The sequence below is a fragment of the Drosophila elegans genome, unplaced genomic scaffold (assembly GCF_018152505.1).
Source record: "Drosophila elegans isolate 14027-0461.03 unplaced genomic scaffold, ASM1815250v1 contig_476, whole genome shotgun sequence".
Taxonomy (NCBI): domain Eukaryota; kingdom Metazoa; phylum Arthropoda; class Insecta; order Diptera; family Drosophilidae; genus Drosophila; species Drosophila elegans.
In genome coordinates, this window is record NW_024545863.1 from 15,287,093 (window position 1) to 15,300,656 (window position 13,564).

The window sequence follows — 13,564 nt, forward strand, 5'->3', positions numbered from 1 at the left end:
CAAGTTGGCACGCCATCAACACGGACACACATGACAGACGCATTGAATCCACATCCATCCCGATGAGGATGGCCGCTGGGCAGCTTGAATCTCCACGGCAAAGTTGCAGATGCAGCATCAAATCCCGTTCTCGCAATTGGCAAATTCTGCACGTTTTGTTGACATTTGATTATAGGGGCTGACTAACTTTGGCCCTAAGGTAAGTCCCCAGATGGTGTGGCTTTCTGCTCCGCTGCTTTTTTTTGCAACTTTGACAGCAACCTTGTGGGCGAATCGGAGATCGGCAATTAATCAAATAATGCGCTAACACATAACCCAAACACAATTGAGAGAAAACTTTCTCCTATCACTGCAACCAGAAAAATGGCTTATATATTGGAATATTTCGGTAATGATAAGTTTTACTGAATTGAAATACAAATTACTTAATAAATAAAACAAATAAAGGTCCCAGCTAAATGGAATAGCTGAATTAAAAAACCCTTAAACAATCACTATATTAAAAAAATTATTAAGGAAAATTAAATGAGAAAATTTTGATTAAATTCTTATAAATACATTTGTGTTTATGTAGATTAAGTTCCGATAAATTCATGTAATGTATTTCTTTAAATAAATTTGTGTTTCTGTATTTATGTGAACTTAATTTATTTTTTTTTTCAATTTCAATATTTTGTCAAGCATAAAATAAAGAATTATTTCGCAACAAGATTGCAAATTCTATTAGAATTTATGAATTTCAGACGTAGTTTTTTCCCAAAGTTGAAATATTTGCTGTTTCCGTCCCCTTATCAAATCTGTTTCGTTGGAGTGGTCGAGGGGAGGCTGCGTGGGCGTGGTCGTGGGCGTGGGCGTGGCGAAAGAGGCGGACATTGCATTGTTGCCGACAGTTGCAGCCAAGCGAGTAAAATGTTTAACAAGCGCGAAATTCACGCAAAGCAAAGCAAAGCAAAGCGAACTGAAGACGACAAAGACCGAAAAGATAAAATGTTCAGCGTTTGCGCCCTTTTTGTTGCTGTTTTCCCTTTTCATTCCGCCTCCTTTTTTTTCGTCCTTAGTGATTTATTTTAGGCGGTTTTTCTGTTCGACACCCAGTAGTTTCCATAAAGCCAAGATTATTGGGCATGTGAGATAGCCTGTGTCTTATGAGTTCTAAAGGAATAAATTATTTAAATTTGTAAGTGTTCTATTTTTATGAAAAAAGTCTATTATTAATTAATTCAACCAAATAGCTGAAGCACGAAGAAGAATTATAACAAAGATTTAAAAGTAGTTTATTTTTATGTTGACAAAATATTTTATTAATTTATGTTTTTATTACTGAGTTGTATAACAATTATTATTTTAATCGTTATTATTAAATCGTTAATGGAATAACTATAATTAGTTTGTTAAGTGTTTCCCAGAGTAATAAGTATCATGGCCTTTCAATCCTAACCCAGTATTGTGTGATTTTTCTTTCTTTTTTTTTGGGTCGCAGACGGTGGAGAGTATTTAATTAAATTTTTGGTTCTAGTTGTTTACAACAGCCGACGTCTCGGTTAATCTTTTGATTAACTCGCAGTCAGACAATGAGAATGCATGTCCCTGGGTCTGACAACTTGATAATCTTTGCATCTCAGCGGAAAGTGAGAGTGGAGCGAGATCTGGGAAGCCCTCACCCAGATGCGTCATATGGCATCATTTGATGAAATATAAAACTTCAAAACGAGTCTGACAGCTGCTGACATTGTGATGTCTTCTCTCCAGAGTTTTTGTCAGTGCTGCCATTATGTCGTTTATCTGAATAAATCTGCCGTTCTTCGTAAGCCAAAAAAAAAAAATTAAGAACTCAGCCTTCAAAAATATTATTTTTCACCAAAGTTCTGATCTTTATTTACCACCCAAGGCTTTGGATTTTGCCATGTGAATTAATGACCCCACAAACCCTTTAAAAATGCATCCCCAAAGTCCTGATTTGCCATTGCACTTTGGTGAAAAAAATGCATTTATATCTTGCTTAACTTGTAAAAAAATTACCAATCGATAGGCATTTAATCCCGGATATTTTTATTTTTTGCCCTTATAAAAATGGGGAAATGGGCAAACAATTTACCATTTTTGCAACTTATTCAAAAATTGTTACAAACAAAAAATGTTTGTCAAACAAAAGCATAAGCTTTTTCCCTTTTTTGTTGTTTGTACAAAGCGAACATGTCCTGCTGGCAGTACTGATTTCTGTACATTTATTCGTCTGTAGCACTGTATGTGATTAAACGAACGCATTATTAAGCAGACGGCTGCACATTGCGCATACGTCACGTGTAACGAAGGGAAAATGTGTAACGTCTTTTGATACATTGCGTACATGTTTATAATGCAGCCTCTTATGAGATTTGTCATCGGCGAATCAACTGTCATCTTAGAGGCATTCAAATGCTCAACAATTAATCAGCTTATCCCCGACTGACATGAAATGTGATTGGCAAAGGAGCTGAATCACAGAAAACTCATTTCACGTCGTCAACCTTCCCTCAACTGCACTCAATACACTTTGCCATTGACTTGACGAGCGAAGAAAATCTTGTCGAGACTTACGAGCGACTGTGGAATTCTTAAGAAATAAATATTTTTATCACACATTCCCAGGCATCAAGCGTTGTCGTTCATGTTCAAGACCTTGTCAACGCTCATTCAAACTTGTGAAGTAGTTTCTGGTTTTAAAGAACTTAAGTTGAAAGCTTAAGGCGGCACTTAGTTTCTAGCCTTATGATATAATATTATTATTTTGATTGCTTACAAACAACATGTTGCATTATTCGTGTTTTAATATGTAATTGGCTTTACATTTATTTTACCACACTTTTACTAAACATCGGTTGGATTTTCTTAAGTGTTTAATTACTGAGCAAATATTTTTCTATAACTTAAAACGGTTTTTTTTTAATAAAAAACACGATATTGGGAAAAATCCATCCTTGGAACGCCCGCGGATAGACAGACAGAAGATATGCCGGATCCTTAAAGAAAACACAAAAAGAAAACCCTTATGGCACTCGTCCGTTATGGCCATAAATGGGGGCAATTACCAACACCCTTAACGGTATTTAGCCGGGCCAGCCCGTCCGAAATTGAAGTAAAATAAACAAAATTAATATGTTGCCACCCGCCGGGGGACTCGTGGCACATCTAAACACAATGGACCGCCCGCCGACGAATCCTGCACATGTTTTGTGGGCTGAGTGGGCTGAGTGGGCTGAGTGGGCGGATTTCGACCAGGTCGCTTATTCATATGGCAATATATTTGCCACAGCGTTGTATGTATATTCGCCGCTTATTATTTTGCAATTGGGGCTTGGACACCAGCAATGCGCCCACACTTAATTGTTATGCATGTGCTTGTGAAAGCAATGAGCAAACAATTCACAAACGGGATCCTGCCAACAGAGCAGTGTCCTTCAAGTGACTTTCTAAGGATATTTTTAGATAGCCACCACCTTCGCCATTCCTGAGTTAATTAAATATCAAATAAAATGCATTAAACATCTGCCAGAATTTGTTTTATTACCAGATATTTCAACCTTTTATATAACGCAAATACACGCCAAAAAAATGCAAAAAAAAATAGTAGTAATGGTAGTAGTAGTAATAATGTAGCTTTAAGTGTTATAAAAGATACAACTAATTATATTTTTAAATAGTGTTTAATCCGAAAGATAAATTTAAATTGATTCCATTAAAAATATATTTTCAGCGGCACTTTAAGATTGTTTGTCAGGAGTAGGTAACTTCAATTATATGGGTAATATTATATATAATTAAAACTGTCGTCAAAAATTTTCGTATATCTCAGCTGATGGTACTTTAGTTTATAAGAAAATTGTACTCAGGAGTACCCAATTATTATATAAAAAAATTGGTTCGTGGAAATTTCAAAAAGTTAGATTTTGTATTCCCATGTATAATTTATATTCAATGTTTGACCTTTATGCAATTATTTTTGAGCTGTAAAAACAGCCCGTATTGGCTTTTTGGCAGTACTGAGTGCCTGAAGCAGTGGCACTTGTCTGGCCATTCATTAATCCTCTACAACATGCCGTATCAAAAGCATAAAACTAAATTTTGGGCAAATGTCAACAAGAAAGCCCCCGAGCGAACGATGGGGATCAGGGGCTGGGGCACAGAGATCCGGATCGAACCCACATATTGCGGCGCACCGCAATGCCACACGCAAGCACCGAATCTCCGTCCGGCAGTGCTTAATTAAATCTCCCCGGACAAGTTCATTTCACTTTATCCTTCCTGGCGGGCTGTCAAATTAGGGCTAAATGCGACCAACTCCCCGAAAAGGCAGCGGCTGTTGCACAAGCTTGCGGCTTCGCCCCAACTAAAACTAATTTCAGCTAGATGATGTCAAGTCATTAAGTTATATTTGGTCAGCTGGGACAAGTGGCAAACGCTCCAGAAATAGTTAAGTCGCCCCATAATAGTGGCAGTGAAAGCCCAAAGGTCAAAGGAGCAAAGTTCACTGCGCCAGTTCGCAGTACTTGTTGCACACTTGCTGGGATGCCTATTGAAATGATAAAACGGAATTGCTCGTAAACGGGCAGAAAGGCATGGAAAACTAAAAGGATTCTTGGATACAAAGTTAACTAATTGGACTTTATGGGGGCATAGTAAATTAAAAGTTACAATTTTAAACAACGTTAAGCCTATTAAAGTCAAACTGCCATTATATTAATATTATGACACAAACCTCCCTTATGGCAAATAAATGTGGCTTATGCTATGCAAAGTTTTCATTCAATTAAATAAATCTAGCACTAAAAGCACATTTTAATTGAACATTAAACCTAATGACGAGTTATCTTGTTAAAAATTTACTACAAAGTTTACATTAAGCATTTTTTTGTCAGTCGATTAAGAATATATGAACTTCCTTGCCCTATTGTTACTTCCACTAGCCCTCTTCTATAAATAAATGTGAATGGTTTTAGTTGCTCAGAGCTAAGCCTCATTCAAATCACGGCTTAAACGTGTCCCTAGTAAATTAAATGTTAAAATTTTTATAATGACATAACCCGTTCCCTTTGGTTAATAAATTTCGCTTATGCCATGAGAAATTTCCATTCAATTAAAAAAATTTAGCACTAAATGTCTTCTTCCCAAACATTTTTATCCGAACACTAATCCCATTGATGAGTTTTATTGTTAAGCTATAAAGCTCATACTATTGTTTTTGTAAGTCGAATAGCTAAAGATAAACTTCCTTGCCATATGGTTACATCCACACTCTATAAATAAATGTGAATGGTTTCAGTTGCCCAGAGCTAAGCCGCATTCAAAGCACGGCTTAAACTTATCCCTCAAGCAGGTAAACCTGTCGCCAATGACGAGCATCTTTGCCGCTGGCAGTATCTAAGACTTTCATTTTTCCCCCTCTGATGGCAAACAGACGAAATGACAAAATGTCCTGAACTTGGTACTCGACTGACTGACAGGAGTGTTTTAATTTGTCAACCCCTGTGTCGCGGCCAATCCTCGACAAATCTCGACAGCCAGGTGGGAGGACCAGCTGAGAGCCTGCCTACAGCTGATTAAGCTCATTTATCAAAAGTAAAGGCAGCCAGATGTCGAGTGCCCCAAGTGCTTGACTCGACTTAAGGTTCTCGCAATTAAATGGGCCAAATGGAGACAGAGAAATCGCCTTCGGCATCCGCACAGAACGAAAAGTTGAAGTCAATATTGATATTGATGTTGGGAATCCCAAATTCGCCTACAAATGCCCACGGACTTAAGAAGGGAGTATGCAGGCTTGAAGGCCATGGAATTTCGGTATTTGAAAAGTTTCGGAGCGCATCAATTTGGCAAGACAAACATCTAATCGTTAAAGTTTTAATTGTACTGTATAAATGATATTTTGTTGCAATCTAAATTTGTATTAAACCAAGTTTGAATATATATTAACAAAGTTTGCCTTCCCCAATAAGCCAAAATTTAATTCGAAGGGATAACAGTTCACAAATATAATATAATTACGATGTAAAGAATTTTCTTTTAAAGAGAACTGCTTAAAACTGTTTGTAATTCTTAAAGGAATAAACATTTATTTCGGGTTTTTCAGCTTTTTCTTCTTTCATAACAAAAACACGTTAGCATATGCAAATCAGTAAGAGGTATAAGCAAAATAAAGTACACGTAAGCCCTTTTAATCAGTTTCCCTGCTGAGTTGAAGCTCCACAGGGAAAAGTGTTTTCTCACTTTCATCTTTGCAATGCGCCTGCCTAAAGGAATTCTCGACTGACATTTGTCAAATAGTTGGCAACTTTCTTTCACCCAGACCCATAACTATTCATGACAAAAACATTCCACTCTTTCTCCTTGTCCTGCCTTCGCCAGACATCTCGAAACTATTGACGTGTTTCACTTTTTACGGCTTGCTCCCCGTGAGCCTCCTCTTCCTTAAAATGTCCGTCGTTGGCTTATTACATTGCCAACTGGATTTCAAGGCATCCTTCTGTTGAATTCTCAGCGCTGACGGCGTGCAAAAGAATCCTCTTTGGAGGAGATCAGAGAACTGGACACAATACCAGTGTTGACAAGTTGTGTTATCGTGATTCAGGATAGCAAACTTTAATTTACATAAGTCCTTAGAAGATTTTTTTTTTGTTTTTTTTTATTGAGTAGAAAAAGATTGGACGCTTTCTTCTACCTTTCAGATACTTTTTAAAAGAATACAATATACCCTTTTACTCTACGAGTAAAGGGTATAAAAAAACGCGAAAGGTTAAAGGTAGCCTCATTTTTTTACCAAGGTAAGGTGTAAGGTACTAACAAATTGTAACTTGGTGCAAGTATCTTAGTACAACCTAAAACTGATTATATTTTCTTGACTCATAGATGAGTTCATAGTTGATGGAAATATTATTACCGTTTTGCCCATTTTACGTTAAAAATAAAGATGCCTTACTTTATTAAAAATTTTAAATTTGGCATTCATGCTAGTTGTTCAATCGGAGAAAACAAACTTGGCAAAAAATAGAATTTGATATAAACCGAACATTAATTGCAAATCGATAGGTAAGCCATCACACAAAAAATTTAAATTTCTAAGCAAACAAAAAAAAGTTTGTTCTTTTTTTCCCTTGCCTTGAGCGATATTTTATTGGCAGCACTGCTCTACACAAGCCAAGTGATTGAGTCCGGCATTTGTAAAACAAATTGGTGGAGAATCTCCTAATCCATCTTTGCCCCCACGCATCTCGGCCAGGACATGCTGAACAAATGAACAATTTCGTGAATTAATTTGATGTCTCGGCTGATTCGCATCACGTTATTCAAAGACGCAAAGATACATCTGTCTGCGGCCATACCACAAAAAACTTTGCATAATGGTGCTGAGTAAATGGCCATGTCCCCCCGAAAAGAAATGGACCAAATTCCACAGATGTCACATGTGCAGGACAAAGGCTCGAAACAAAGGATAAGTGGCAGACGAATGATTAATTTGAACTCAAGCAGCATATTGCTCTGGTGATGATAACGACCATGTTGATGTCGAGTTTATCATTGCCCAAACTAACTTGATCCAAATTGGGCGATATATCTCAAAGACATTGAATTATTTGGTCGTGTTTGTTTAAAAAGTTGCTAATTTTATTTAATACTTTACGTTCCCTTAATTTATCAAATGAAAATGCTAAGTGTTTTATTAAAAAAGCAATAAAGGAATATTGTGCTATTCGTAGCCAAGAGAACAAACATTGTTTAAAACACTTTTTAATATCATTTTTAATCAGAGCAAGCATAAAACTGAAACTACAGGCAAACAAACGAATTTATTGCACTTTATTTGCCCAAACTTATTAAACTTTAACTAAAGTACAACGCATATTTGGGGCTTGCAGATGTTGTATAAATATAAAACACACAACTCGTCGAGGAACAATGCCCTTGAATGCTAAATTTAATTTGAGTAAATAGTGAGCTCATTCGTGGGGGAATTGCTCCTGGTGGGGCAATTATCCTGCTGGCTATAAACTATTTTTAAAGAGTTATTCAAGGAAAAGGGAATTTATGAAATTAGCAAAAGTTGAACCCAAACAAAATTCACAATATTGAGTGGCCTACGAGAGGATGTGGGTATTTTTAGGTTCATTGAAGTGGACAAAGGAAGGCTACTCCAAAAATACCTTTGCAAAAGGATAAGGAAATGAACAAATACCGAGAAGTATGGCTGGGTCCGAGAATTATTTATTTTACTCTTATATCTGCCGCGGGTCCTTTTAGTTTCCCTTTGTCCGACTGTCTGTGTAATCGGCTGTAAGGGCTTAGATAAAACACGGAATGGCCACTGAGAGAACGTTGTCGCCAAGAGCATCTACACCCACGCACAATGCATATATGCAAATAACCTCCGGAATCTAAGCTCGATAACCGGAGTTTGGAACCAGACCGACGGCCAAAAGTTTTGCCAAGTCAGCCAAAAAATCGGCACATACCATAAACACGTAAATAACATTGAACATATTTGCATATGTTGTGCAGATCATGCCACTTAAAGAAAAGCGGTAAATAAGAATGACACTTAAATAAAAAATGGTATTTGAATTTGTCTGTAATATAGCAAAATGTCTTAACTCAGCGAATAATAGCGTGTTTCTTTAAATATGTAAATATATTTCATAAATAACCGAAACCAAACGCCTGTTAATTTGTGGAAATATACTGGTTCCTATAAATATATCAAAGTGGTGTAAAGATACACTGATGAAAAAATGCAATAGTAAAAATAAATATCTAACTATTGAATTCAAAAACGTATACTTAATATTTAAACTACATATTTAATCATAATTTTAAGTACAATGCGTATTAGAGGTCGTGATTTAATATTAAAGTACTTTAAATATTGTTGAAAATATTAGGTAGTTCCTATTCAATTTGAATTCATTTTATTTAGTCTAAATATGGTACTTTTCCAAAATAATTTCCAAAATGAATTAAATAAAAAACTTTGAAAAATGTTAATATCTTCATATTCAAAATAACTAAAAACAGCAATAGATGCAAATGTACTATGTTTTTTTTTACCAGTATAGCAAATCGCTTTACATGACTTTACTATTTTGTACAAACATTTTATAGATACAATTTACACATGGTCGACCAGAAACTGGCCGAACCGCACTATTGTGGAGATGACGTGGATCAGATAGACGAACAGCATAGCCAGGACGGAGGCCTGCAGGACATAATCCGCCTGCGCCACGTAGTCGAATCTCCGCTGGTGGACGACGGTGATCGTGAAGAGGACGATGATGGCCACGTAGAACAGACTGACCATCGCCACATAGCGCAGCATGTAGCGATTGCCGTTCAGATACACAATCACATATATCGAAACGACAATCACCACACACACCAATGTGACGACCATTATGAATATGATGCCCGGCAGAACAATCAGCGGCAGATAGATGCCCATCACGTAGAGCAGAAGGTTCAGGATCAGAACGATGGCCAGGACGCCGCCCATCCAGGGAATCGAGACTCGCGGCCACTGGTGGCTGTTGACGAAGAGCACGATCAGCTCCACGATGACGATGGCCAGGAGGTAGTTGCACGGACACTGGTGGGCCATAAACACAAAGGCCAGGAAGATCAGGCAACCCAGTGCCAGGAGCAGCCACACGAAGCTGGGCACCGTGGGGCCTATCAGCACGGCGAAGTCCAAGTTGTATATCCGCAGGCTCACCAGCTGGGCGACCGCAAGGACCGAGAGCACCACGTGGATCACATAGACCCGGATGAGGTGCCTCATCTTCACGCTCAAGAGGCGTTGGTTGTTCGGCGGGGCCACTGTCGCCGGCATCGTGCTCAACACCTCAAGAGACTCTGTCGGATGAGCTCGAGCCGAAGATGGCTTCGCCGTAAGAGGAGGAGGTGGACCAGAAGCTGGATTCGGCGGAGGTGGAGGCGGTCTTTGTGGGGGACCCGGCGGAACGGTCGGCCTCTGGCCAACTGGACGGCGTTGACCCGTCGAAGGACGGGTCGGAGGTTTCGGTTTACTCATCTACCTCCGCGGGAATGGAACCATCCCCTTTCTGGGATACCGCTGGGTCCTATAAACATGTATATTAGATCTGTATATATGTGATTAAACAGTCGATGTGTGTACTGTGTGGGATAATTGGAATGTAAATGTCACATTTAAATGTACACCACATCGGATTTGTTTGATTATTTTTACTAAAAATGTTTAAAATTGATTAAGGTTACTGAAAAAATAGTTTGATATAAGTATGCCCATATTTATAATAATAATAATAATCTTCTTAAGGTAATTTTTTAGATTTTTGTTAATTTTGATAAATTTATGAATACCCAAATAAGTTTATGTCTTACAATAAGTAGTTTTATGTATAATGTACACCCAAAAAAACTGAAATCTTAGTTTTAATAAGTGTGTCTCTCGATACAGACGGTTATGAAGTATAAGTATTAATTCAATACTAAATATTTATTTAATTTACTTCTTTACCGAAGAGTCTAAAACTGTAGTCTGCTGCCTTATTTTTAAACCACATACGTTTAATTTTGATACATTCATAGTATTAATTTAATAGTTATTATACTGAGAAATTTTACATACCCAATAGTTTAAAATTGAAGCAAAAAAAGTTTAGTTTCTATAACCATTTTTTTTTTGGTTTAAAATTTAAGGCCATTTTAATTTTAGGTGTTCTCTGAGGGCAGCACCTAGTTCACAATTGACATCATTTTTTGGACAATTTCTGTGCCATTGTGGAATTTAATATTAACTGACGGCAATGTCGTTTCGAGAAACTGCTGTCCAGATATATAGTACACTGATGCCGGGCAAAACTCCTCCTCCGTCCGAGTAATGAATATTAAATGGGCATTACGCTGGCCAGCACTCGAGTGCTAATCAATGACACGTGCTGTGTTGTCACCACACTCATTAAGATGACCCACCTGGCACCTGACGTTGTGTTTACATATGTATATAGCTCCTGGCGCTGCTGGCCAACTTTTTGGGCAGAGGCTTTTACTGAATTTTAATTAGACCATGCCACTGAAAAGCCAGCACGTGCAGAAACATCGGCAAACACCGCTAAAAGCCAAAGAACAAAGTCAGGAATTAAATAAACATGAGTCGGCGAAAGTCTTAGGGGCAAAGGTCTAGGGGATGGGGAATGGAACAATGTATGCATGGTCTCTTTAGAACCCGCGATTGTGCCCGAGATTACCTTGCTTTGTTCGATTTCTATCTAATCCCCAATAATCGATTACAATATATCTAAGTCTCAGCTTACGCAAACGCCAGCTTGAGGACACTTGAACATATTTGATCATATTTTGTCCCAGATTATTGTCGTAACAAGCCTAGGCACTGAAAGCCCTGCAAATGCCCATCAATCAAAGGCCTGCCACCCGCAACAATAATGAGTTTTAAGAGATTTAAACGGACAGTGACAATAGCCACAAAACCCACAACACGAACGGAATGCCAAATGTGGCTCGGAAGTGGCCCTCGAGGAAGTCACATCATACAATTTAAATAACAATCAGAGTTTATTGATGCTAAAATGAGTTGACGCCAGCTTCCGACTGCACAATAGATTTATTGATGTGAAAGGGTTTGCATAAAGTAAATCCTGTGTTAAATGTTTAGGAAAAATACTAGCATATTTGGTTTTAAAGAGACCTTAAAGTCCGAATTTATTGAACAAATACAATACAATGTTAGCAGAGGAAGCTATTAAATAATATTTAAAATTATTTATTAAATAAGATAGAATTAGCTAGAATTTTCTTGTTTCTCTTTTAAGTTGACAAACACTTATTTCAATTGAAAACAGATTTTAAAACCTTATTTATATTAAATAAAAACATCATGCTATTCATTATTAAATATTATGACATTCTTCAGTTTCAAAATAAATTAATTGTTATCAATTTTTTTGTGCGTAGGCCAGCCAAGTACACGGTATTATTGCAAAAGAGCCTTTTTACTTTGAGCCAAAGTTCGTCAATAAAGCTTTCAACAAAATGTAATTAAATTTTAATGTCTTTCATTAGGTAATTTAGCCTGGGCGAAATGTCGATAATTAATATACCAATTAAAACGGCCATCTCAGGTTGCCATGACAAAGACTTGAAATTACTAATCCGCTGGCAACAATGTATGCTAAGTGATTGAATGAATATTTTTGGCCATACTTGACACATTTGAGCATTGACGGAAAGTAAGAACACGCAGTCTAGTCAAGAATTATCAGGAACTATCTAGAAATTTTATTAATAAAACTAAGCCGCTTTTGGAGCCCAATAGGTGGGCTAGAATGTACTGCCCACCTATTTAGGGGTGTCAGCTTATATCAACCCATTAGGTCGACCTTGAGGGTTAATCATAGGGCTCCCATATCAATTATGCATGGCAAAAACATTTTTAAGGTCATGCGAGCATGACAGGTGTGTGAAAAAAGGACTGAGTTCTGTTATTAAGTGGAGAGTGGTAAGTAAATATTCACTGCGTTCAATTTCTAAATTTAAAGTTAGTCGTTCTAAATTTGTAAAATTTTTGACGTGGCATTTAAGGTTAGGTAAATATAGAAAATTGAATGCTTAACATATCCAAAAGAGTTTAAATTTTAAAACCCCTTTCGATGCCTTTTTATTGTGCGATGGGGAATCATTGAAAATGCCTTTAATGGCACGTACCCACATCAAAATCGTACTGTGACTCCCCAACCGTGCGACATGCAATTGAACAAATAAATCAGCGGGCTAATAAATTTTTAGCAACGCCGGCAGTAGCTGCCTAAATCTGAGGGTGAAATCCAGGCTTCGATAAATGCTGCCATAAATGCTGCCAACTGCCAACTGCCGAATGTCGACTGAGCCATTAAGGAAGCCAAGAGAACGGAGCGAAGGACAAAGCCAAATTTCAGGCGACAAGGCAGGGAGTTACACTTGGGTGATTTGCTGTAGCTGTTGCTATTGCCGCCGCTTCAGATTTCCCTGCTTTTCCCTATGCTGGCGCCTGCTGTACCACACGGCGTATACGTGTTGTGCCACACCATGGGTTTTCCTTCCGCCGCCTGAAGACCCTCCTTTCCCACTCTGACTTTCAGCGCACACCACGAACAATATGATTAAAGGCCATTTTTACCACCTGTTCAGGCTGTTGATTTTGTATCGAGTATTAATTGCATTTTATTTTTTATGGCATCACTCGAGAATCATGCATGCAATTAAATTATTTATGCACGAGAGACTGAGCTATTCGAACGCTTATTTACATGTAACTGAGCGTGTGTGTGTGTGTTTTTTTTTATATACACATTCAACAAGAACAAAATGATTCGCAGGGGAAATCCACTTTGCTCACGTACAAATCTGGTTTTCAATTGGTAATTAATAGCGCAATGCAAGAGCAACTGTTTTAAGTGGCTATAAATATTTGTAAGAACTCTTCTTTCTGTTTAATCATATAAAAAATAAAATACAAAGATTAATATAAATCAGAAAAATACCGTGTAGACTAATTGTTCCTTTA

At 37.5% G+C, this 13,564-nt stretch overlaps 1 protein-coding gene across 1 annotated transcript; it reads right to left on the reverse strand.

The window, feature by feature from the left end:
* Window positions 1–9,046: 9,046 nt before the first annotated feature.
* LOC108150156 lies at window positions 9,047–10,160 on the reverse strand. Its single transcript, XM_017278129.1, has one exon. The coding sequence runs from the start codon at window positions 10,052–10,054 to the stop codon at window positions 9,134–9,136; it is 921 nt and encodes a 306-aa protein (XP_017133618.1). The 5' UTR covers window positions 10,055–10,160; the 3' UTR covers window positions 9,047–9,133.
* Window positions 10,161–13,564: the final 3,404 nt, after the last annotated feature.